The 27,426-nt window shown below is 45.0% G+C and overlaps 2 protein-coding genes across 15 annotated transcripts in view; both read right to left on the bottom strand.

The window, feature by feature from the left end:
- The window catches only part of scrib (scribble planar cell polarity protein), a 346,569-nt gene extending 335,614 nt beyond the window's left edge, over positions 1 to 10,955 (bottom strand). For 8 of the 12 annotated variants that reach the window (XM_073055225.1, XM_073055218.1, XM_073055217.1 and 5 more), the window contains exon 1: positions 10,649 to 10,955. In XM_073055225.1, coding sequence (XP_072911326.1) covers positions 10,649 to 10,807 — 159 coding nt within the window. In that variant the 5' untranslated portion in view covers positions 10,808 to 10,955. The remainder of the gene's footprint in view (positions 1 to 10,648) is intronic. The other 4 variants (XM_073055228.1, XM_073055226.1, XM_073055223.1 and 1 more) reach the window with 1 other exon arrangement.
- A 7,573-nt stretch (positions 10,956 to 18,528) lies between these two features.
- LOC140732487 (poly(U)-binding-splicing factor PUF60-like) overlaps positions 18,529 to 27,426 on the bottom strand; it is an 81,783-nt gene continuing 72,885 nt past the window's right edge. For all 3 annotated transcript variants that reach the window (XM_073055232.1, XM_073055229.1, XM_073055230.1), the window contains 3 exons: positions 27,236 to 27,377; positions 20,436 to 20,674; positions 18,529 to 19,418 (listed from right to left, as the gene is read on the bottom strand). In XM_073055232.1, coding sequence (XP_072911333.1) covers positions 19,119 to 19,418; positions 20,436 to 20,674; positions 27,236 to 27,377 — 681 coding nt within the window. In that variant the 3' untranslated portion in view covers positions 18,529 to 19,118. The remainder of the gene's footprint in view (positions 19,419 to 20,435; positions 20,675 to 27,235; positions 27,378 to 27,426) is intronic.

The following is a 27,426-nucleotide window of genomic DNA, read 5'->3' on the forward strand; positions in this document are numbered from 1 at the left end:
GAGGATGAGAGGAGACATGATAGAGGTGCACAAGATATTAAGAGGAATAGACAGAGTGGACAGCCAGCGCCTCTTCCCCAGGGCACCACTGCTCAGTACAAGAGGACATGGCTTTAGGGGGATATTAGAGGAAGGCTTTTTACTCAGAGAGTGGTTGGTGCGTGGAACGCACTGCCTGAGTCAGTGGTGGAGGTAGACACACTAGTGAAGTTTAAGAGACTACTAGACAGGTATATGGAGGAATTTAAGGTGAGGGTTATATGGGAGGCAGGGTTTGAGGGTCGGCACAACATTGCGGGCCGAAGGGCCTGTAATGTGCTGTACTATTCTATGTTCTAAAGTGCTTCCACTTCTTCAGTTGGATAAGAAATTTGAAATGGCCCCTTTGACCCTCACCAATTTTTGTTAACAGCTCTCGGGACACAGAAACCAGCCTCCCCTCCATGGACCCTGTCAACATATTTCCACTGCCTCAGTAAAGCTGTCAGCATAATCAAAATCCCACCCACCATAGAAATCCTCTCTTCTCCCCTCTCCCATCGAGGAGATACAAAAGCCTGAAAGCAAATACTACAAGACTCACGAGGGCTTTTGCCCCACTGTTGCACAGCCTAAAGTACTCTTGACCTCACAATCTGCCTCATTATGACCATTATTTACCAACCTCTGTAACTGTACCATTTTATTCTGCATTTGTTATTGTCTAACCTTGTTCTACAAAACAGGGACTTGACACAATAATCTGCATGGATGATAACACAAGTTTCTCAACGTACCTCAGTACACTTGACAATAAAGAACATCAGATTCTATCTTTATTATAAACATAGTCACAGAATTGTACAACAGGGTAACAGACCATTTACTGAACACCGCACAGAATTGTACAACAGGGTAACAAACCATTTACTGAACTCTGCACAGAACTGTACAACAGGCTAACAGATCTTTAACTGAACACCGCACAGAATTGTACAACAGGGTAACAGACCATTTACTGAACTCTGCACAGAATTGTACAACAGGCTAACAGGCCTTTCACTGAACTCAGCTGTGCCACCAAAGGTATTCAGCTGAGCTAATCACATTTGCCCCACATCTGGCACCTACCACACTAAACCAGGGTTCCCAACCTCTTTTATGCCATGGACCCCTACATGGACTGAGGAGGTATGGACCCCAAGTTGGGAACATCTACTAACCCTTTCCTAACTGCAAACACATCTAAATGTTTTAAGCGTCGTAATTGGACCTGTCTGTACATACTTCCTCTGGCAGTTTGTTCAATATGGATTTCTACGCCAAGGTCTCTTAACGCGACTAGAGCACCCCTCGTTTCCCCTTCTGACGCAAGTTGACGGTCTGTTTTGCCTCAGCTTCCCTTTTCTCAGTGGTGGGGACACCAGACAACCTTCCATTCATTTGCTGTCAAATGCTCCCATCAAGTCTTCTGACATGGTAGCATAGTGGTTAGCACAACACTACCACAGCTCAGGGCATGGGAGTGCAGAATTCAATTCCAACGTCACCTGTAAGGAGATTATACGTTCTTCCGTGTGAATGGGTGGGTTTCCTCCGGGTGTGCTGGTTTCCTCCTACAGTCCAAAGATGTATGAGCTCATAGATTAACTGGTCATTGTAAATTACCCCATAATTATGTTCCTGTTAAATAAGTGAGTTGCTGGGCAGTGTGGCTCATTGGGCCAGAAGGGCCTGTTACTTAGTATCTCTAAACAAATAATAAAATATCATTCCATCGGACACATTTGCTTTGTTCCAAACACCCCTCTGCCAGCTTCCCTCCCACTGAACATTAAACTCTGCTTCTCAGTTTTGACAAAAGGTCTCCCTGCCCACTACTCTCCCTCCCGGCATTTAGCAAAGTGCCTATTCACCTCCTCCCTCACCTCTAGTCAGGGCCCCAGAGAGTGCAAGTGAGGCAACACTCCACCTGTGAATTCGCTGGGGTTATCTATCGTACCTGGTGCTCCCAAAGTGGCCTCCTCTACATCAGTGAAACCCTCCATAAATTTGGGGACATCTTTATTAGAATCAAAATCAGGCTTATTATCACTGGCATGTGTTGTGAAATTTGTTAACTCAGCAGCAGCAGTTCAATGCAACGCATAATACAGAAGAAAAAAAGAATAATAATAAATCAATTACAGTATACAGATATTGAATAGATTGTGGCGATAGGCAAATTGCAATGAGGTAAAGGACCTCCGCTCCATTCACAAAGAGCAGAATTTCCCAGCCATTTTAATTCGTATCCCCATTCTCATTCCAACATGTCAGTCCATGGCCTCCTCTTTTCCCACGAAGAAGCCACTCTCAGATTGGAGGATCAACACTTCATATTCCTTCTGGGTAGCCTCCAACCTGACAGGATGATCACTGACTTAGAAAAAAAACCTACAGCACAATACAGGCCCTTCAGCCCACAAAGTTGGACCGAACATGTCCCTATCTTAGAAATTACTAGGCTTACCCATAGCCCTCTATTTTTCTAAGCTCCCTGTACCTATCCAAAAGTCTCTTAAAAGACCCTATCGTATCCCCCTCCACCACCATTGCTGGCAGCCCATTCCACACACTCACAACTCTGCGTAAAAAACTTACCCGATATCTCCTTTGTACCTACTCCCATGCACCTTAAACCTGTGCCCTCTTGTGGCAGCCACTTCAACCCTGGGAAAAAGCCTCTGACTATCCACAGGATCAATGCTTCTCATCATCTTATACACCTCTATCAGGTCACCTCATCCTCCATTGCTCCAAGGAGAAAAGGCCGAGTTCACTCAACCTATTCCCATAAGGCATGCTCCCCAATCCAGGCAACATCATTGTAAATCTCCTCTGCATCCTTTGCATGGCTTCCACATCCTTCCTGTAGTGAGGCAACCAGAACTGAGCACAGTACTCCAAGTGGAATCCAACTAGGATCCTATACAGCTGCAACATTACCTCTCGGCTCCTAAATTCAATTCCACAATTGATGAAGGCCAACACGCCGTATGCCGCCTTAACCACAGACTCAACCTATGCAGCTGCTTTGAGCGTCCAATGGACTCAGATCCCAAGATCCCTCCGATCTTCCATACTGCCAAGAGTCTTACCATTAATACTATATTCTGCCATTATATTTGACCTACCAAAATGAACCACCTCACATTTATCTGGGTTGAACTCCATCTGCCACTTCCCAGCCTAGTTTTGCATCCTATTAATTTCCCGCTGTAACCTCTGAAAGCCTTCCACACTATCCACAACACCTCCAACCTTTATGTCATCAGCAAACTTACTAACCCATCCCTCAACTTCCTCATCCAGGTCATTTATAAAAGTCATGAAGAGTAAGGGTCCCAGAACAGATCCCTCCATGCAGAATATGACCCATCTACAACCACTTGCCTTCTGTGGGCAAGCCAGTTCTGGATCCACAAAGCAATGTCCCCTTGGATCCCATGCCTCCTTACTTTCTCAATAAGCCTTGCATGGGGTACCTTATCAAATACCTTGCTGAAATCCATAGCCACTACATCTACTGCTCTTCCTTCATCAATGTGTTTTAGTCACATCCTCAAAAAATTCAATCAGGCTCGTAAGGCACGACTTGCCCTTGACAAAGCCATGCTAACTATTCCTAATATTATACCTCTCCAAATGTTCATAAATCCTGCCTCTCAAGATCTTCTCCATCAACTTACCAACCACTGAAGTAAGACTCACTAGTCTATAATTTCTTGAGCTATCCCTACTCTTTCTTGAATAAAGGAACAACATCCGCAACCCTCCAAGCTTCCAGAACCTCTCCAGTCCCCATTGATGATGGAAAGATCATCGCCAGAGGCTCAGCAATCACCTCCCTCACCTCCCACAGCAGCCTGGGGTACATTTTGTCCGGTCCCAGTGACTTATCCAACTTGATTCTTTCCAAAAGCTCCAGTTCGTCCTCTTTCTGAATATCTACATGCTCAAGCTTTTCAGTCTGCTGCAAGTCATCACTACAATCACCAAGATCCTTTTCCATAGTGAATATTGAAGTATTCATTAAGTACCTCTGCTATCTCCTCCAGTTCCATACACACTTTCCCACTGTCACACTTGATAGGTCCTATTCTTTCATATCTTATCCTCTTGCTCTTCACATACTTGTGGAATGCCTTGGGGTTTTTCCTTAATCCTACCCGGCAAGGGCTTCTCATGGCCCCTTCTGGCTCTCCTAATTTCCTTCTTAAGTTCCTTCCTATTAGCCTTATAACCTTCTGGATCTCTAACATTACCTAGCTCTCTGAACCTTTTGTAAGCTTTTCTTTTCTTATTGACTAAATTTATTACAGTCTTTGAACACCATGGTTCCTGTATCCTACCAAAACTTCCCAGTCTCATTGGAACATACCTATGCAGGACTCCACACAAATAACCCCTGAAAATTTGCCACATTTCTTCTGTACTTTTCCCTGAGAACATCTGTTCCCAATTTAAGCTTCCAATTTCCTGCCTGATAGCCTCATATTTCCCCTTACTCCAATTAAACACTTTTCTAACTTGTCTGTTCCTATCTGTCTCTAATACTATTGTAAAGGAGATAGAATTGTGATCACTATCTCCAAAATGCTCTCCCACTGAAAGATCTAACACCTGACCAGGTTCATTTCCTGATACCAAATCAAGTACAGCCTCTCCTCTTATAGGCTTATCTACATATTGTGTCAAGAAACCTTCCTGAACACTCCTAACAAACTCCACCCCATCTAAACCCCTCCTTCCAGTGAATTATTTTCCCCTCCTATTTCCTTCCTTTTCTATTCCCCACTCTATTCCCTTGCCTGTTCTCCTCAATAGTCTATGACCTCCTCCTTCCACTTCACATGGTCCACTCTCCTCTCCAGATTGCTTCCTCTCCAGCCCTTTACCTTTTCCAGACACTTGGTTTCAACTTTTACCATCTGACCATTCCTCCTTCCCCTCCCCTCACCATTTTATTCTGGCATCTTCTCCCTTCCTTTGCAATCTTAAAGAAGGGTCTCAGCACAAAATATCAACTGTGTACTCTTTTCCATAAATGCTGCCTGTCCTGCTGAGCTCCACCAGCAATTTGTGTGCTGTTCTCAGGCACAAATCTTGGATCTTTCTCTTTCCATGTGCATTACCAAGCTGTACTAAAAGTGGCTGACTAGCAGGAAGCAAAGACTGGGAATAAAGTGAGCATTTTCTGGCTGGCTGCTGGTGACAAATAGTGTTCCACAGGCATCTGTGTTGGGACCAATTCTTTTACGTTCTATGTCAAAGGTTTGATGATTGAATTGATGGCTTTGTTGCAAAGTTTGCAGATGATATGAAGATAGGTGGAGAGGCAGGTCGATTTGAGGAAACAGAGGCTACAGAAGGACTTAGACAGATTAGGAGAATGGGCAAAGGAGTGGCACATGGAATACAGTGTCAGGAAGTGCTTGATCATGCAATTTGGTAGAATATATTAAAGGGTTGACTAATTTCTAAATAGGGAGAAAATACAAAATTCTGAGGTGCAAAGGAACTTGGGTGTCCTTGTGCCGGATTCCCTAAAGGTTAATTTACAGGTTGAATCTGTGGTGAGGAAGGCAAATACAATGTTAGTATTTATTTCAAGAGGACAAGAATATAAAAACAAGAATGTAATGTTGAGATTTTATAAAACACTGGTGAACTTCTCTTTCCTTTGGGCCTTTAGAGGGGTGTCCATTCAAAACAGAGATGTGGAGAAATTTCTTTAGCCAAAGGGTGATGAATTTGTGGAATTTGTTGCCACATGCAAAATTTTGTGCATTTAAGGCAGAGATTGATAGGTTACTGATTGGATATGGTATCAAAGGTTACAGGGAGAAGGTTGGGAACTGGGGTTGAGGAAAAATAAGATCAGCCATGATTGAATGGCAGAGCAGACTGCTCCCGTGCCTTATGGTCCGATATATGTCACCATATACAATCCTGAGATACATTTTCTTCTGAGCATTCACAGTAGATACAAAGAATTGCAATGGAATCAAAGGAAAACTACAATGTGCCAATGTGCAAAAGACAAACTGTGCAAATACAAAATAACAATGATGATAAATAAACAATATTGAGGACATGAGTTGTCCTTAAAGATGAATCTATTGTTTTTGGAACCAGTTCTGTGTTGACATGAGTGAAGTTATCTGGAAATATGTTGATACCTTCCCCTCTCACCTTCAATCTATGCTCCCTCCCTCCAGTTTTAGACAGCCCTACCATGGTAATCCAATTATCTACACCCACTCTATAAGGTCCTCCCATCCAGCCTCTCCCTATAACTCACAACCTGCAGTCCCAGTAACATCCTCCGAATCTCTGCTGCACCCTTTCCAGCTTAATCACATCCTTGCTATACCTGGGTGACCGGAACTGCACACAATATTCCAGCTGTGATCACAGCACTGTCCTCTCTAGATGTAATGGGACACCCCAACTCTGGCACATTGGACAGATGTGCCATGAACACATTGTGCCAAGAGGCCTTCTCCTGGTCCTAGCTCTCTCCATGGAAGTGGCTGTGCAGGTTGATAGGATGGTTAGGAACGATACAGCACACTCACTGTGATTATTCATTTACTGAGTTCAAAAGTCAGGAAGTTATTTTGCTGCTGTACAAAATACTAGTTAGACTGCATCTGGAGTACTGCATACGGTTCTGGCCAGCCCATCACTGGAAGGATGCCAAGGCTTTGGAGAGGGTACAGAAGAGGTTTACAAGGATGTTATCTGGATTAGAGGGCCTGTGCTATAACGAGAGGTTGGAGAAACTTGGGTTGTTTTCTCCAGAGAGGCAGAGGCTGAGGGGAGTTCTGATAAAGGTTTAAAAGATTATGAGAGACATAGATAGAGTAGACAGACAGTATCTTTTTCCCAGGATTGAAATGTCTAATATCAGAGGGCATGTATTTAAGGTGAGAGGGGGTCATTTCAAAGGAGATGCGAGGGGCAAGGTTTTTTTTTTGCTTTTTTTTTGTTTTACACAGAGAGTGGAGGAGGACTGGTAGGCGCTGCCTGGGGTGGTGGTATGGACAGAAACATTAGAGACTTTTAAGAAATGTTTAGATAGGCACATGAATGAGAGAAATGGAAGCATATGCTCATTGCGTAGGCAGAAGAGATTAGTTAGTTATTTCATTACTAATTTAATTGTTTTGGCACAACGTTGTGGCCCGAACAGCCTGTTCCCATGTTGTATGGTTGGTGTTCTTGTGTTGGCACAGAGAGAAATGGAGTTACAAATTCAGCCTGGTGAGTATCAGCTCTGTCTTCTACCCTCAGGCACGTGTCTCACCCGAGTATTTCCAGAACCTTCTCTATTTAGTCCAGGTCCAACAATACGCCATCTCATTGATGAGGTATTATAATTGTATGTTCAAATGACAATATGAATCAAGATGTTTTAACGAGTGTTCACTCTACAGTACGGAGCGAGAGAGGTATTACTCCTGATCATTCAATCAACAGTATGCAGTTACATTCTGTCACTGAATGTTTATGCTCTTGCAGTGAGCCATGGTTACCCAGTGCTCAGATACTGCACTGACTGGCATCTTAACAGAGTTCCAGCGTGAAGTGAGGTGATTCTCCTTGGCAAATCTATAACTGTCAGAGGAGTTGGAATGAGCAGTAAAGCGATGGTAGGACTCTGGAGACCTGTGGGTGTGGATACTTTGTTCCCTGAAAGTGGTGACACAGGTAGACAGGGTGGCATGCTAGTGTCTATCAGTATTGTAAGCACAATATGCAGATGCTGGAAATCCAGAAAAACACACTCAAATTGCTTGAGGATCTCAGCAGGTCAAACAGCATCAATGGAGAGGAATAAACAGTCAACAGTTTGGGCTGAGACCCTTCATCAGGATGAGCACTTCAGTACTGAACACAGAAGATGGCATGTACCAGATATTGGAGTGACCACACTTAGAGTACTATGCACAGTTCTGATTGACCAGATATAGGAATGATGCCAGTAAGCTGGAATGGGTGCAGAAAATGTTCTCAAGAATATATCAGGACTTTAAGTTATTTGGGGAGGCTGGGTAGTCTGGGACATTAGTTAGTGGAGTGAAGAAAGCTGGCTGGTGACCTTATAGATGCATATACGATCATGAAGGATGCAGACAAAGTGGATGGTCGCAGTCTAAAGTGAGGAGCATAGATTTAAAGTGAGAGGGAAAATACTGAAAGGGGACTGAGTGGTTAGTCTCTAGCAAAAGGTGTTGGTATATAGAATGTGTTGCCAGAGGAATCTGTTGAATCTGGTACAATTGTAATGTTTAAAGGACATTTACACAAGTACACAGACAGAAAAAGTTTACAAGCAGGGTCCAACACAAGTAAATAGAACTAGCCAAGCACAAACGATTGGGTTCCCCCAATCCCCACTGTATCTTGTATGGAGTTCTGTCCTGAGTTCCCATTTAAAACATGCCAGCACTACATTCAGCAACTGAGCCCTCTGTGAAGACTTCCATGGATTCATCAGCTTCTGATGAAAACATTTTTCCTCATCTCTGTCCCAAATTCGCCCATTCTCTAAACTGGAGATTAATACCCCTTGCTCTGGAATGCCAGCCTGGGGGTAACACACGCTCTCCATCCAGTCCACCCAAAAATTTTCAAGTTTCAATTTGACCCCCTCTCATTCTCCTGAACTCCAGTGAATGCAGGACAAAAACAAGAAAACCTGCAGATGCTGGAAATGCAAGCAACACACGCACAAAATGCTGTAAGAACTCAGCAGGCCAGGCAGCATTGATGGTCCTAACAAAGCGTCTTAAGCCAAACCGTCAATTATACTCTTTTCCATAGACGCTGCCTGGCCTGCTGAGTTCCTCCAGCATTTTGTGTCTGTTGCTTAGGTATAGGACAAGTTGACCGAACCACCTGTACAACAGCCCCAGTCTGTTGAAACTGCATTGAATTCCTACAGCAAACACCAGGAAATCTGCAGATGCTGGAAATTCAAACAACAGCACACATAAAATGCTGGTGGAACACAGCAGGCCAGGCAGCATCGATAAGGAGAAGCACTATCGACGTTTCGGGCTGAGATCCTTCGTCAGGACAGTCTCACCAAACAGTACCAACAATTATTTCCATATTTAATGAGCTTGAATGGATTCCATCACAAGTTCTGGGGTAAGATAGCACCGAGCTGCTATCTCTGCTGAGGTTGGGAATGCTACTGGCAGGATGATTTTGCTTTGCTGCTGAACACTATGGGCATGCTACGTTGATGCTGAAATGTATGCAGACACTTGCAGGCTGTCCCCACGACAGCGTTAGGTTGTGCTGCTTAATGTAAATAATGTTTTATTTGTATATGTGAATCTGAATCTACTGAGGTGCCAGCCCACCGAGAAACATTTCTAATGTTCATTCCCTTGCTGACTGTTGCCACATTCCATCAGGTGGGAGAAAAAGACCTCCTCACATCTACACATTTGCGGCATTTTAGATTTAAGAGTTAAGATCACCTTTATTTGTCACATGTATATTGAGACATACACCAAAATGTGTCATTTGTGTCAATGACCAACAGTCAACAGCTGGAGTTAGCCCACTAGTATCACCACACTTCTGCTATCAGAATCACATGCCTATAGTTTTCTAACTATAACCGTATGCCTTTGGAATGTGGGAGGAAACCTGAGCACCCAGCCAAAACATGAGCAAATGTACAAACTCCTTGGAGACACCAGGAGTATTGAACCCTGATTGTGGTTACCTGCACTGTGAAGTGATCTGCCAACTGCGACGCTACCCTTTGTAGATTTGTCAAATCCCTTGATCGTGTAGCCAAACTACTTACAACGAAAACAAAGTCATCTACGTACTTTACAACCTGCTGTTCCACCAATTCTCTAAAAATCCAATGATCTAGTGATAACATGCAGTACTCAACAATCAAACTCTGAGCACACAATTCCAAAAATCATTACTCTAATCTTAATAAACATGAAACAATACAACTACCCAGAATCTCACTCACCCCAATGTAGAGTGTAACCCACCTGTCATATGTGCCAACTGGGAGCCCCTCCTAATCGCATCGTACTTACAGTAAACCCCTGACCCATACCCCCTATCCCCAGGCTCTGCCTCAGACAACCCCCTCACCACCCTGGGTCCATCGTGCCCACCAACCCCCTGTGCCACCCACTCCAGGACCCTGGCTCTGCCCACCATCCCCAAACACTCCGCCTTCAGACACCCCTCACCTCCTTAACCACCGTCTCCGGGCCTTCTCTCTCCCCCAACCCCTCCCCGGATAATCTTCTTCTCCAACCCCAGGGTCTCTGCAGCTCCACACAGCCCAGCTTAGGTACACTGTCCCGCCTCCTAGGATTGACCCCGGGCCTACCTTGCACTTCCTTCCCCCCCACGACACTCGCCCTGCCCACCACCCCAAGATGCTCCTCCTCCAGAAACACGGAACCTGCGGCCTCACCACCCCTCTCAAACACCCCCAGCCTCTCCAACCCTCTGCCCTCACCCTCCAAACCTACCTCCTCTTACACCCCTCCCCCCAGCTTCCAACTGCTCCTCCTTTACCCTCCGGGACTACCTCACCTCTCAACACCCCCCGCCCCCCAGAACTCACCTTGGGCAGCTCCCGCAGCTGGTTGGAATCGAGCAGCAGCTCCTCCAGGCTGCGGCTGTAGCGGTAGATCTCCTCGGGGACGCCGCTAAGGGAGCAGTGGCGCCGGTCCACCGCCTCGATATGCCGGTTGCAGCGCCAGAGGGGGATGCAGCGCAGCATGACGACTGCTGCCGGCGTCCCGGGCCGGGCCCGCTACGCTCCTATAGCCTCGGCCTGGGCCGGGCCCGCTCCGCAGCCTCGGACTGTCCCCGGACTCCTGCCCGGCGCTCCCGCTCCCGCCCCGGCCGCCGTCTTACGCGCTGCGTGGCCAGTGATCTCACCGCGCACAACGACAACTCGCCGCCCGCCTTCACCGGAAACGCCGCCATCTTTCTGCGGGGCACCATTGCAGTGTGTGAATGCCTAGTCTGTTTAACCCTTGTTATGGTCGTTCGATAATGGAAATTCGTTCTTACATAATTCACATAACTCTCCAAAATTTCAGATAAATTAAAATTACCCTCCGAATTCGTGATTGTAAGTAAATTAGTAAACAAAGTCGTAACCTTTTTTAAATCTCCCGTTTCTCGTTGACTGCGGAAATAACGTGGAACTTCGTGAATTCAATGTCTCCTTCTCTTCCGGCAAAAATGTCCAATTGAACAGGTAGAGAAGAGTAGGGATATGCATTAACACAGTGCTGGAGGAACTCAGCAGGTGAAGCACCATCTACAGAGGGAAATGAGCAGGTGACGTTTTATTTTGAACCTTACAGGAGTTCCTATCCTCGTGTCCACAGACCCCTTGCTTAATGATATTGGTCCATGACATGAAACAGTTTGGGAACCCCTGCTTGATCAGGACTGATTTAGAGGGAAGTGTACATGGGTCATGTGCAGGCACATAGTATTGCTTTAAATCGGCCGAAGTATTTTCATCTCTACCTGAATGCTCCCAACTTGCAGACATCCTGATTTAGCAAAATATTCTCTCAACATTTACTCGTCGCCTCCCTGATTACAAAAATAAACCCTCATCTCAAGTACAGGCAATTGCGTCCTCCTAAAACCACCAAGTCAAAGCCTGTGCAATCCAAGTACAGACCTCACTCTCCTAGATTAATTTAATTTAGAAATACAGCGCGATAACAGGCCCAACTCACCCACGCAACCAACTACACCCGTGACCAATTAACCTTCTAACCTGCAAGTCTTTGGAATATGGGATGAAAATGAAGCACCGGAAGAAATCGACGTGGTCACGGGAGAACGTACGGTAGGAATTGAACACCAGTCGCTGGCGGTGGAATAACGCAATGCTAACCACTACGCCCCAAGAATGTTGAGGGTTTACACCAGCTGGGTTCACGTTTCCAGTGGTCATCTCGTAGAAAAGCTGGATGAACTCAGCAGGTCGGGCAGCATCCGTTGAAAGCAGCAGTCAACGTTTCGGGCGAGATCCTTTGTCAGGACTTCCTTCAGTCTGTGGCTCTGTTGGTGAGGAATGATATTCAGTCCCTTGCGACGGGGGACATAGAAACGGGATGTAGAGTCAGTATGGATAGAAATGAGAAATTCTAAGGGTAGAAAGACCCTAATGGGAGTTATCTACAGGCCCCCAAACAGCAGTCTGGATGTAGGGTGTAAGTTGAATGAAGAGTTAAAATTGGCATGTCGCAAAGGTAATGATACAGTTGTCATGGGGGATTTCAACATGCAGGTAGACTGGGAGAATCAGAATGGTACTGGATCCCAAGAAAGGGAGTTTGTGGAGTGCCTCCGAGATGGATTCTTAGAACAGCTTGTACTGGAGCCTACCAGGGAGAAGGCAATTCTAGATTTAGTGTTGTGCAATGAACCGGATTTGATCAGGGACCTCGAGATAAAGGAACCATTAGGAGGTAGTGACCATAGTATGATATGTTTTAACCTACAATTTGAGAAGGAGAAGGGAAAATCGGATGTGTCAGTATTACAGTTGAACAAAGGGAACTATGGAGCTATGAAGGAGAAGCTGGCCAAAGTTCAATGGAACAATACCCTAGCAGGAAAGACAGTGGAACAACAATGGCAGGTATTTCTGGGACTAATGCAGAAGGTGCAGGATCGGTTCATTCCAAAGAGGAAGAAAGATCCTAAGGGGTGGCTGTGGCTGACGAGGGAAGTAAAGGGCAGTGTAAAAATAAAAGAGAAGTATAACATAGCAAAGATGAGCGGGAAGCTTTTAAAGAGCAACAGAAAATAACAAAAAAGGCAATACACCAAGAAAAAATGAGGTACGAAGATAAACTAGCCAAGAATATAAAGGAGGATAGTAAAAGCTTCTTTAGGTATGTGAATAGCAAAAAAATAGTTAAGACCAAAATTGGGCGATTGAAGACAGAAACGGGTGAATTTATTATGGGGAACAAGGAAATGGCAGATGAGTTGGACAGGTACTTTGGATCTGTCTTCACTAGGGAAGACACAAACAATCTCCCAGATGTAATAGTGGCCAAAGAAACTAGGGTAAAGGATGAACTGAAGGAAATTTATATTAGGCAAGAAACGGTGTTGGATAGACTGTTGAGTCTGAAGGCTGATAAGTCCCCGAGACCTGATGGTCTGCATCCCAGGGTACTTAAAGAGGTGGCTCTAGAAATCGTGGACGCATTGGTAATCATTTTCCAATGTTCTATAGATTCAGGAACAGTTCCTGCTGATTGGAGGGTGGCTAATGTTGTCCCACTTTTCAAGAAAGGAGGGAGAGAAAAAAAATTATAGACCGGTTAGCCTGACGTCGGTGGTGGGAAAGATGCTGGAGTCAATTATAAAAGAGGAAATGACGACACATTTGGATAGCAGTAGAAGGATCAGTCCGAGTCAGCATGGATTTATGAAGGGAAAATCATGCTTGACTAATCTTCCGGAGTTTTTTGAGGATGTATCTATGAAAATGGACAAGGGAGAGCCAGTGGATGTAGTGTACCTGGACTTCCAGAAAGCTTTTGATAAAGTCCCACATAGGAGATTAGTGGGCAAAATTAGGGCACATGGTATTGGGGGCAGAGTACTGACATGGATTGAAAATTGGCTGGCTGACAGGAAAGAGTAGTGATTAACGGGTCCCTTTCGGAATGGCAGGCTGTGACCAGTGGGGTACCGCAAGATTCGGTGCTGGGACCGCAGCTGTTTACAATATACATTAATGATTTAGATGAAGGAATTAAAAATAACATTAGCAAATTTGCCGATGACACAAAGCTGGGTGGCAGTGTGAAATGTCAGGAGGATGTTATGAGAATGCAGGGTGACTTGGACAGGTTGGGTGAGTGGGCAAATGTATGGCAGATGCAGTTTAATGTGGATAAATGTGAAGTTATCCACTTTGGTGGCAAGAACAGGAAGGCAGATTACTATCTAAATGGAGTCAAGTTAGGAAAAGGGGAAGTACAACGAGATCTAGGTGTTCTTGTACATCAGTCAATGAAAGCAAGCTTGGAGGTACAGCAGGCAGTGAAGAAAGCTAATGGCATGCTGGCTTTTATAACAAGAGGAATTGAATATAGGAGTAAAGAGGTCCTTCTGCAGCTGTACAGGGCCCTGGTGAGACCCCACCTGGAGTATTGTGTGCAGTTTTGGTCTCCAAATTTGAGGAAGGACATTCTTGCTATTGAGGGAGTGCAGCGTAGGTTCACAAGGTTAATTCCCGGAATGGCGGGACTGTCCTATGTTGAAAGCTTGGAGTGACTGGGCTTGTATACACTGGAATTTAGGATGAGAGGGGATCTGATTGACACATAAGATTATTAAGGGATTGGACACACTGGAGGCAGGAAGCATGTTCCCGATGTTGGGGGAGTCCAGAACTAGAGGCCACAGTTTAAGAATAAAGGGTAGGCCATTTAGAACAGAGATGCGGAAAAACATTTTCACCCAGAGAGTGGTGGATATATGGAATGCTCTGCCCCAGAAGGCAGTGGAGGCCAAGTCTCTGGATGCATTCAAGAGAGAGTTAGATAGAGCTCTTATAGATAGCGGGGTCAAGGGATATGGGGAGAGGGTAGGAACGGGGTACTGATTGTGTATGATCAGCCATGATCACAGTGAATGGCGGTGCTGGCTAGAAGGGCTGAATGGCCTACTCCTGCACCTACTGTCTATTGTCTATTATCTGGTAGATGTCTGAGGATATCAGCCAGGTCAAATGCTCTTTTTGCTCATTCTCCTGTTTCACATTAATTTGGTGATACAGCGCAAAGTACGCTCTTGCGACTCCAGCAACCCCTGACGAACCCAATTAACCCTAACCTAATCAGGGGACAATTTACAATAACCTACTAGGTACATCTTTGGACTGTGGGAGGAAACAAGGTATCCCCGAGAAACCCACATATTCCACGGGGAGCACGTTCAGGCCCCTTAGGGATGATGGTGGAATTGAAGAGCGTCGCACTAACCCCCATGCTATTGTGGCATCCGGTGTGTTCTGATTACCTGCTGGCAATTACAACCCACTGACATGAAGCAACAAATGAGATTTGAACAAGATTTCTTCTCACTACTAAGTTCTTCCCCACCCCCACCTTTTAACACAGGTTATTAACAGGTACAATTTGTTCCTGTTGTCAGTCAGAGTAATACAGCACAAAAACAGACTTTTCAGCCCAACACATCCATGCTAACCAAGTGCCCACCTAAGCGAATCCCATTTGCCATGCTTGGCCTGTTTCACTTACAGCTTTCCTCTCCACAATGTATCCAAATGTCTATTAAATGCCATCAGTGTACATGCTTCAAGTACTTTCTGCAGCAGCTTGTTCCACTTGCATCACTCTCAAAAATGCACAGGATAATTGAAGGGACTGTACCTAGCTGAACTGCTGAAGATGGGCCAGGCTGCTCTGTGCCGACAGGACTCCAGCACCAGTCTCACAGATGAGAATCACTCCCGTGAATGGCCTGTCAACAATAAACATTTTCCTACCCCCTTGCAAATTAACACCCCTTATACAATTCTTATCCTAAAAGCTTAATGAAAGGGCAAGAAATTGCAGGTGCTGGAAATGCAATAACGGTTCAAAATAATAAAACACTCAGATCAAACTGCACCAGTGGAGATTGGGACATTTACTGGTAGGATTTTCAGAGATTTGAAGAAATCAAGTAACTTTCAAGTTGCAGGAAAGGGCAAAGGATGGAGAGAACTGAAACGTTTTATCAGAACTCCCAACGATGAGTCCATTTCCCTTCTCAGATGCTGGCCAACCCGCTCACTTCCTCTGGCATCCCGTGCTGCTCCAGATCTCCAGACTCATTTGTCTCACCTGTGCTATTTACCCTGAGCCCTTTGGATTAGGATAGACACAGAATGCTCAAACAAAAAAAAATGGCATAACTCAGATCAAACAGCATTAATGGAGAGGAACATACAGTTCCTTTTGTCTGCACCCGAAAGGAAGGGAAGGGGAAAGAAGTCAAAATGAGGAAGGGTTTGGGCAGGAATACAAGTGATAGCTGAAGCTAAGTGAGGGGGAAGGTAGGTGGGTGGGAGGGGGAGGTGAGGAATTGGAAGGAGATAGGTCTAAGAGGTAAAGGGCTGAAGGAGGTATTTGATAGTGAAGCATGAGGGAAAGGGATGGAGAAGGGGCACCAGGAGTAGGTGCCTGCAAGGAGATCAGTGAGGGACAAATGCACAAGGGACTTGAATAGAGTGATCCCTATGAGAAGCAGAGTGCTGAAGATCGACAAAGGGCTAAAGGGCCTGTTTCTATGAAATACAACTCCAACAACAGAACATTTCACGGTGCCGATGAAACTAGACCTCAAGAGTCAATCATGGTACAGAAATGTTAGCATCATTGAATCTGCCCACGTTCCAATCACCTCTCCAATATTCCACCTCACTCACCGAGGGCAATTTACAGCAACCGGCGAATCCACCTGTGGGATGTGGAAGGAAACCAGAACCTCTGGTCAGGACAGAATACACATAGGTCTCAGAAAACTTGCAGATATCCCACAGACATCACTGGAGGCCACGATAATTGAAACTGAACCAGCAGTTCTACTGGCGGACAGGGCTGAGACTAGATGTCACTAGTCTGAGAAACAGAATGTGCTGAGAAGTCAGAGTAAGCTCTTCTGGCTCGTTGAGCCATGATTCCCAGCAATCCACAAATCCCAGTTTAACCCTAGCCTTAAATCCTGGGAAAAATTACAATGATCTACTAACCAGCACATCTTTAGACTTGTTTCCTCCAACAGAGCACCCAGAGAAAACTCAAGCATTCAATGGGGAGGATATACAAACTCTTGACAGAGGACACCAGGACTGAACTCCAAACTCTGACAGCCCAAGCTATAATAGTATCATGCTAGCTGCTGTGCCTAATCTATAGGAAGAGGAAAAGAGGATCGTCCATTTAGAACAGAAATTAGGAGGGTTTCCTTTAGCCAGAGAGTGGCAAATCCATAGAATTCATTGCCACGTGCAGCTGTGGTGGCCAAATCAGTAGTTTTATTTAAAGGGGAAGTTGATAGGCTCTTGATTAGTCAGGGTGTCAAAAGTTATCAGGCCAGAAAATGGGTTTGAGAGATAGTGAATCAGCCATGTAATGGCAGAGCAGACTTGGTAGGCTGAATGGCCTAATACTACTCCTGTCTTCTGGTCTTATTTTAAGCTGACAACCCTTCACAGAAGTGTAGCCGTAGTGTAACACTATTACAGCACGTGACCCAGGTTCAGTTCCGCCACTATCTGTAAGATTGGACATTCTCCCTGTGACCATGTGGGTTTCCTCTGGGTGTTCTGGTTTCCCACATTCCAAAGATGCAAGGATTAGTAGGATAAACAGAGAAACACTGGAAATTCAGAACAACATACACGCACACAAAACACTTAAAGAAATCAGCTGGGAAGGCAGCATTTATGTACAGGAATAAACAGTCGACATGTTGGGCCCAGATCCTTCACAAGATGAATGATTGTAATTGGGCACCACAGGCACAGTAACAGAGGTCCTGTTACCATGCTGTATCTCTAAATAAATAAGAGAATCGTCTTGACAAATGATGAGGAATGTAATGTATCCCTACAATATGACTGCAAACTTCAAAATAATGAACCCTTGATATCTGCACTGTTGTGGAGATCAGCTAAAAATATTGAAGCTGGAAACTGTCAATGCCCACATAGGTATATTCATAAATGTGAAAAGGTGAAATGTATGATTTGAGACTCTGGGACTTTGTTAGATCTATAAGAAATTGCTGCTGATGATGGAGCCAATGTAGTGTGGCGGTTAGTACAATTACAGCTCTGGGAGTTCCAGAGTTCAGAGGTCAGTCCCAGTACTGTTCTGAAAGAAGTCCCTGTACATCCTCCCCATAGAATGCATAGGTTTTCTCTAGGTGTTCCAGCTTCCCCTCTCAGTCCAAAGGCATACCAAGAAGGTTATTTTGTCATTGTAAATTGTCTCATGATTAGGTTAATCAGGATTCTGGGATTCCTGGATGTTGAGGCTCGAAGGGCTGGAAGGGCCTGTATCACTGAAATAAGTAACAATAAAATTTTCAACTCACAATTATACCCGCCTCATCTACCTCCTCTGTCAGCTTATTCCAAGTAGCTCTCACCCCCTTAAGTTGATCCTTGGGTCCCTTTAAAATCCCCCCTCACCTTCATCCTATGCCCTCATGTTTGAGTTCCTTTCCTGGAGAAAAAGGCTGAGCGTATTGCCCATCAATGCCCCTCATGATTTTGTATACTTCTATGGTCATGCTCAGTCCTCTACACTCCAAGGAATAAAGTCCTAACCTGTCCAACCTCTTGCTGTTCCTCAGTCCTGGCAATATCTTCATAAATCTTCTTTCCATTCTTTCCAATTACTGCCAGAACAGACAAGGCAATCACTGCAAGTGTTTTTATTCAATAACTTCTTTAATAGAAATGAACAGTAACTTGCCTACAATGTCCACATTTTGCAGCCAAAACAGAGTTTAAAAAAAAAACACTCATACTGAATTAACCATCTGGAGAGCAGTCTGTGAATCTAGGCCAAATCCACGTGTTCTGTGCTGACGCCATGGACCTGAACTCTGGGTCAAAATCACCGGAGAACCCAAGTCCATAGCTTCATCTGGGGCAACAAACCCTAAACATTCTGTGATCATCACTGACGGAATCACCCACTGAAATAATTCATCTAACCAGTGACACATTCACCAAGGATGAACTGGGTGGTCCGGGCTAAGCTCCCAGACTGCTCCATGTTGTTACAGGTCTGCGCCTTGGCCCACCGGGTTCTGAAGCCGAGTGGAGAAACAGAAGAGTGGAACAAGCAGGCAAACACAGCACTGTGTCAGTTGACGAAGTGGAAACGCATTGGGTCCATGTGCAGTAGCCCGAGGTCCCAGCTTCGAGTGGGTGATGGGACATCAGCTGCTGAATGTGGTCCCTGAACCACAGCTGAGCCCACGTCCTTTCACCACAGTTCGCCATGCCCTCGAGTTCATGCAGATAGGTCACTGTTGTCAAACCGATCTTGATCATAGATTTCTGCGACCACCTTCCGTCCTCCAAACCACCGCCCATTAAGAGCCTGGATGGCTTTGTGCATCTCCGTAGCCATGGAAAATTCCACAAAGATCTTAACAATCACCTCGGCATCCTCCTCCTCGCCCTGCTTTTCCTGGTAGATGATCACACGGTTCACAGCCCCAAATTTACCACATTCCTCTGTTACTTCGCCCTCCAGATCATCATCAATGTCCTCGGGACCCACCATATTCCGCAAGACCATCACTGTAGACTGAAACAAGAAGCACCAGTTATTGAAAGTTACAATGCCATGGCATGGACCTGACTGCACCCTCCAAACCCAGCACCAGTACAGAAACACAAAAACAAGTTTCCTGGACCCCAATGCTACTTCTCAAGGTAAAAGGTTATCTGCAAATAGATCAATTCCTCTTTAAACCCTCATTTTGTCTCATCTGGAAGACCACAACTACTGGTTGCATCACTGCCAAGCAATGCACTGGATCACACAAGGCTATACTCAACCATCTCCAGCATGGGTACAACATTCCTCACCAATGCCTCAAGGGAGACATCTAGTATAAAGGACTAACAACATCCAAGGAAATGCCCTCTTCTCATTGCTACCATCAGGGAGGTGGTACAGGAGCCTGAACACTTTCCAAACAGCTTCTTCCCAACCACACGCACCCCCACAGCATCAGATTTCTGAACTCCATAAATGCTACCTTGTTTTTCTTTCGGCACTATTTACTTTTGTTGTAAGTTGTAGCAATGTGTTCGCACTACACTGCTGCACCCAAAGCAACAATTTTTACATCGTGCCAGTGATAACAAACATGATTCTGATTCGGGGTCATCAATTTGGGAAGACAAGGATGAACAAGAGTTCCAGTTTCTGATTTCAAGATGATCCCTCCTCATTCTGAACTGCCCAGAGAAATCCTCTTCGTCTTCGCAATCAAGTACTTTCCACTCATAGACAAGGCTAGTTTGTGTACGCTCCAATTCAACCTTTCAATTCCTTCCACAACCAATTTTCCCACCTGGTACAGTATCATGAACTGGGGAGTGGCTCCAAGCAGGGCCCAGTCAGAAATGAGGCACCACACTGTTTTCCTTGCATCCAAGCTTGCTAACATCTCTGTACTGCTCACTGGTTCTCAGTGACAGTTACTTCAACCCCACTCTACTCCCTCCTGCTTTTTCTCTTACTAATATCTTCAGTGTTGACTGGCTCTTAACACTGTAGCTTTCGGTGATGTTACCTCCAGCCGATTCTACTCACCTCCTGTTTGCGCAGCAGCTTCTGCATCACCATATGCCTGGCATTGCTGCCGGAAATGCTCATATGCTCCTGCTCACTCAACATTTCCAGCCGCTCAGTGTCCAGCAACTTCTCATCATCTTCCTTCTTCACTTCCGCTGTACCAGTAGTTGCTGGAGGTGTGGCAAGGACAGGGTTAACCACCCCCACCTGCGGGATACTGACTGGCAAAGACACAGTTGGACGAGTTGGAGTGACACCTGCAAGAGACAATGGTCCTCACTGTTACACTGAAAACTGAAAATCTGGCTGAGAATTAACATAACAACCACTTACTCGAATGTCAGCAAGACGAAGGAGCTGATTGTTGACTGGAGAAGGAAAGCAGAGGTCCATGAGCCTGTCCTCATTAGTGGAAAGCAGTTGCAGAGGGTCATTAACTTTAAATTCCTAGTGTTATTATTTCAAAGGAGCTGTCCTGTGTTCCTCAAGGGTCAGCACTGAACCGCTACCTTTTCACACTGTTTTTCAATGATTTAGATAATGGCATTGTGGCAAAGTTTGCAGATGATACGAAGATAGGTGGAGAGGAGGTAGTGCTGAGGAAGCAATATCCAAATCCACAGAGCCCCAATCTCAACATCATAGAGGCTGTCTGGGATTATCTGGAGAAACAAATGCAGGCAAGACAGCCAAAGTCTGCAGAAGAACCGTGCAAATTCTCCAAGATGCTGGAGAGGTGGTACTGGGTGACAAAGAAATGACGGCAACTTAATAATTGTTTTGCACCTTCACTGTGGAAGACACTTGCAGAAATGCAAGACTGGCAGGGGGCAGATGCGAGTATCATTGCTATTACTGAGAGGGTGCTTGGAAAGGTGAGCAGTCTGAAAGTGGAAGACACCTGGCCCAGAATGTCTACACCCAAGGTTCTGAGACAGGTGGCTAAAGAGATTATGAAGGCATTTTTCAAGAATCACTAGCTTCTCGCATGGTTCCTGAAGACAAGAAAATTGCAAATGTCACTCCACTCTTTAAGATGGGAGGGAGCCAGAAGAAAGAAAATTATAGGCCAGTTAGCCTTAGGGTTGGAAGGACGCTGGAGTCCATTCTTAAGGATGAGGTTTCAGGATACATGGAGAAACATGCAATATAGGCCAAAGTCAACAGAGCTTCCTTCAGGGAAAATCTTGCCTCACAAATCTGTTGGAATTCTTTGAGGATAAAACAGGCAGGATACACAATGGTGAGTCAATGGATGGTGCTTACCTAGATTTTCAGGCTTTTGACAAGCTGCTGCATGTGAAGCTGCTTAACAAGGCAAGTGTCCATGGTATTACAGGAAAGCTACTAGCATAGATAGAAGACTGGCCGGCTGGCAGGAGGCAAAGAGTGGAAATAAAGGAGGCTTTTTCTGGTTGGCTGCTGGTGACTACTGGTGTGCTGCAGGTGTGCATTTAATATTTCAGTAATATTTAAGCATTCATGTCTATTCTAATAATTCATAGAGACACAGAACATAGAATACCTATAGCACAATACAGGCCCTTCAGCCCAGATAGCTGTGCCGAACATGTTCTTACCTTAGGAATTATTTAGGGTTACCCATAGCCCTCTATTTTTCTAAGCTCCATGTACCTATCCAGGAGTCTCTTAAAAGACCCTATAGTATCCACCTCCCCCACCATCTCCAGCAGCCCATTCCATGCACTCACCACTCTCTAAGTAAAAAAAACTTACCCCTGACATCTCCTCTGTACCTACTACCAAGCACCTTAACTGTGCCCTCTCATGCTAGCCATTTTAGCCCTGGAAAAAAGCCTCTGACTATCCACGTGATCAATGTCTCTCATCATCTTATACACCTCCGTCAGGTCACCTCTCATCCTCCATCTCTCCAAGGAAAAAGGCCAAGTTTACTCAGCCTATTCTCATAAGGCTTTCCAATCCAGGCAACATCCTTGTACTTTTGAACTCTGCACCCTTTCTATGGTTTCCACATCCAGAACTGAGCACAGTACTCCAAGTGGGGTCTGACCAGGGTCTTATATAGTTGCAATATTACCTCCCAGCTCCTAAACTCAATCCTACGATTGATGAAAGCCAATGCACCATATGCCTTCTTAATCACAGAGTCAACCTGCACAGCAACCTTGAGTGTCCTATGGACTCGGACCCCAAAATCCCTCTGATCCTCCACACTGCCAAGAGCCTTACCATTAATGCTATATTCTGTCATCATATTTGACCTACCAAAATGAACCACCACACTCTTATCTGGGTTGAACTCCATCTGCCACTTCTCACTCCAGTTTTGCATCCTAGCAATGTCCCTCTGTAACCTCTGACAGCCCTCCACACTATCCACAACACCCCCAACTTTGTCATCAGCAAAAATTACTAACCCATCCCTACACTTCCCCATCCAGGTCATTTATAAAAATCAGGAAGATTTAAGAGTCCCAGAACAGATCCCTGAGGCATACCACTGATCATTGACCTCCATGCAGAATATGACCCATCTACAACCACTCTTTGCCTTCTGTGGGCAAGCCAGTTCGTTACGGGTTATATGCAAAAATGTGAATTCCATACCACATGATACGCGCGTGCCTTGCTTAAAGTAAAACAAAGTTAGAATCACATTTCGGACTCACTTGTTTTTCTTCCGAATAGTTCTATATTTTGGAGTTACAAGATGTAACAGCAGGGGTCAGTATTGAGACCACTTCTGTATGTCAATGATTTCGATGAGGCTCTGTGGCCAACTTCGCCGATGACACGAAGGTAGGTGGAGGGACAGGTAGTGTTGCGGAAACAAACTGAAGGAGGACTCAGACAAATTGGGAAAACAGGCAAAGTATCAGATGGATTATAGTATAGGGAAGTGCATGCTCGTGCACTTTGGTAGTAGGAATAAAGGAGTGAGCTATTTTCAAAGTGGGGAGAAAATTCAGAAATCAGAAAAAAGGATGGAGGATTCTCTACAGGTTAACTTGCAGGTTGGGTCAGAAGAGAGGAAGGCAAATGCAATGTTAGCATTCAATCTGGAGACAGATAGGAGAGGGAAGGGCAAGAGTCAGATACCAGAGAGTACCCCAATGGCTGTCACCCTTAATAAGTACTCCTGTTTGAGTACTATTGGGTGGGGGGGGGGGGGGGAAGACAACCTACCCAGGGGAAGTAACAGTGGCCGTGCCTCTGGCAGAGTCTGGCCCCACAGCTCAGAAGGGAAGGGGAAGGAAGCGGATGGTGATAATGGGACTCTGTAGTTAGGGAGTCAGACAGGCGATGCTGTGGATGCAGGAAAGAAACATGGATGGTAGTTTGCCTCCCAGGTGCCAGGGTCTGGGATGTTTTTGATCACATCCGCAATATCCTGAAGTGGGAAGGTGAACAGCCAGAGGCTGTGGTACATATTGGTACCAATGACATAGGAGGGAAAAGGGAGGAGGTCCTGAAAATAGACTACAGTGAGTTAGAAAAGAAGCTGAGAAGCAGAACCAAAGAGGTAGTAATCTTGGGATTACTGCCTGTGCCATGCAACAGTGAGAATAGGAATAGAGTGAGGTGGAGAATAAATGCATGACTGAGAGATTGGAGCAGGGGGCAAAGTTTCAGATTTCTGGATCGCTGGGACCTCTTTTGGGGCAGGCGTGACCTGTACAAAAAGGACGGGTTGCACTTGAATCCGAGGAGGACCAATATCCTGGCGGGAAAGTTTGCTAAAGCTGTTGGGGTGAGTTTAAACTAGAATTGCTGGGGGGTGGGAACCGAACTGAAGACACGCAGAAAGGGGCGGTTGGCTCACATATACATAAAGCTTGGAGACAGTGCAAGAGGGAGGATAGGCAGGTGATAGAGAAGGGATACGCTCAGACTGATGATTTGAGATGTGTCTATTTTAATGCATGGCGTAGTGTTACATGCTCAAGACACGTGACAGTGGTACCCTTGTCACGTGACTGGGGTTGAAGCTATACTGGACTTGAGGTAATGGTCTTGTGATGGTGGAGTGATGTCATTTTCCTGCCAGTAGAGATCATGTGACAGGTTTTTTTTTACAGGGTATAAGAGGAAGACCCCTCCCTGTGGGGTGGGGCAGTTCGTGGCTGGATTTGCCATGTTGACTTCATGCCACTGCATGATTTAATGTGATGACGCAGTTTAGTTGAAAGATAAAGTTTTATCTAATGCCTGAAGTTTAAAAGGTCATTGCCAGCAGTTTCTTTACAATACTGCTAGTTAAGAATCAGTGGAGAGTGAAGATCGGAGTTCGGGAGTTAAAGATCGAGGAGAATCGAATTTCGACGGTGAAACAGGTTCGACCTTATTTGATCCTTATTCGGAAGGAATTCGTTGACTGTTGTTGCGTTAATCTCTGCTGGGTAGCAGAAAAGATTGAGGACAGTGTGGAAGGAAAGGTCAGTGCCTTTAAGCCGTTACGTTTCATAAAATTCTTCGTGGGAAGAGTTCGACTTTGGAGACTGAAGAAAACCGACGTGAAAGAGAATTTAAATCGTCTTAAAAAGTCTCTCCTTTTAAATGGACTGAGCATTTTGAACTTTTGGCAATACCACTTTAAAAAACTTTTTGCAACATCGCTTTAAGAACTGTTTGAGCTGCATCGCTTTAAGAACTGTTTAAGCTGCCGCACAGCAGCTGATTTCCGGTTACGTTAGTGTTTGTTTACTTTTGGGGGGTTTGTTTTCAGTGTTTAATAAATGTGTTATTTGTTATAAAAACCCTTGAATAACTCACATATATTTATTGTTGCCTGAATACGTAACAGTAGCATGAACAAAGCAGATGAGCTTAGAGCATGGATCAGTACCTAGAGCTATGAGGTTGTGGCCATTTAGAGACTTGGATGGCACAGGGGCAGTAATGGCTACTCAGAGTGGCAGGCTTTAGATGTTTCAGAAAGGAAAGGGAGGGAGTCAAAAGAGGTGGGGGCATGGCACTGTTGATCAGAGATAATGTCACGACTGCAGCAAAGGAGGATGTCATGGAGGGATTGTCTACTGAGTTTCTGTGGTTGGAAGTTAGGAACAGCAAGAGGTCAATAACTCTATTGGGTATTTTTTATAGACTACCCAATAGTAACAGGGAAATCGAGGAGCAAATAGGGAGACAGATTCTGGAACAGTGCAGTAAAACAGGGTTGTCGTGATGCGGGATTTTAATTTCCCCAATATTGATTGGCATCTCCCTAAAGCAAGGGGTCTAGTTGGGGTGGAGTTTGTTAGGTGTGTTCAGGAAGGTTTCCTGACACAATATGTAGATAAGCCTACTAGAGGAGAGTCTGTACTTGATCTGGTATTGGGAAATGGACCTAGGTGTCAGGTCTCTCAGTGGGAGAGCATTTTGGAGATAGTGATCACAATTCCATCGGTTACCACAGCATTGGAGAGGGATAGGAACAGACAAGTTGAGAAAGCAGTTAACTGGAGTAAGGGGAAATATTAAGCTATCAGGCAGGAACTTGGAAGAACAAATTGGAAACAGATGTTCTCAGGGAAATGTATGGCAGAAATGTGGCAAATGTTCAGGGGATATTTGTGTGGTTTTCTGCATAGGTATGTTCCAATGAGGCAGGGAAAGGATGGTAGGGTACAGGAACCATAGTGTACAAAAGCAGTTGAAATCTAGTCAAGAAGAAAAGCTTATAAAAGGTTCAAAAAACTAGGCAATGATAGAGATCTAGAAAATTATAAGGCTAGCAGGAAGGAGCTTGGAAGTAGGTAGAGAGGAGATGTCAGGGGTAAGTTTTTTTTTAAACGCAGTGTGGTGAGTGTGTGGAATGGGCTGCCAGCAATGGTGGTGGAGGTGGATACAATAGGGTCTTTCAAGAAACTCCTGGATAGGTACATGGAGCTTAGAAAAATAGAGGGCTATGGGTAACCCGAGGTAATTTCTGAAGTACATGTTCAGCACAGCATTGTGGGCTGCAGGGCCTTTATTGTACTGTAGGTTTTCCATGTTTTATACAACCAGAGTACAAAAGGATGTAACATTGAGGCATGAGCAGTTTGGGGCTCCTCATCTGAGAAATGTTGTTCTCAAATTGGAGAGGGTTCAAAGCAGGTTCACAAAAATGATTCCAGATTGAAAGGCTTGCCATATGAAAAGCATATGTTGGCTCTGGGCCTGTATTCACTAGAATTCAAAAGAATGATGTGTGACTTCATTGAAACCTATTGAATGGTGAAAGGACTTTACAGAATGGATGCAGAGACGATATTTCCAATAGTGGGGAGAAAGACAGCTACTTGGATCAAAAGGTGGTGAATCTGGAATTCATTGCCACAGACAGCTGTGCAGAATAAGTAATTTTGTATATTTAAGGCAGAGCTTGACAGATTCAATTACTAAAGGTGTCAAAGGTTTCACGAAAAAGGCAGAATGGCGTTGACAGGGTTAATAATTCAGCCATTACGTAATAGCAGAACAGACTTGATGGTCGAATGGCCTAATCCTGTTCCTACATCCTATGGTTTTTAATATGAGAGGCAGATTCAGGGCAGGTGGCCAATGTCTTTTCTGTAGGATAGAAATGTTAGACACTTAAAAGCGTAGCTTCAAAATGAGAGGAAAAGTTTAAGCAGATTTATGAGGCTTTTGCTTGGTTTTGTTAAGTGCATGGAAAACACTGCCAGGGAAAGTGATGGAAGTAGAGGTAATTAGGCATCTTATAAACTTCTTGTAAGATCTTATGATATAACCAACATCTTATTAAACAATAAAACATCTTGTAAGATAAAATCAACTCAGTAACCAGTTAAGAAATACGCCACAGCTGTAGTGAACATGTTACTGACCTGTAATGACGCCTGGGGCTTGGGCTGCCATGACCGCTTGTGGCAATGCACCCAGTGGTTGTGCCAGGGTAAGTGCTGGAGTAACCAGCCCTGGCGCTGAAAGACCACTAACACCGAGCACCGCGGCCCCAGCCACAGCCTCCTGTAGGCAAGACAAGAAAGACATCATGACAACAGCTCACTCGAAATAC

Source organism: Hemitrygon akajei, chromosome 8 (assembly GCF_048418815.1).
Source record: "Hemitrygon akajei chromosome 8, sHemAka1.3, whole genome shotgun sequence".
Lineage (NCBI taxonomy): Eukaryota > Metazoa > Chordata > Chondrichthyes > Myliobatiformes > Dasyatidae > Hemitrygon > Hemitrygon akajei.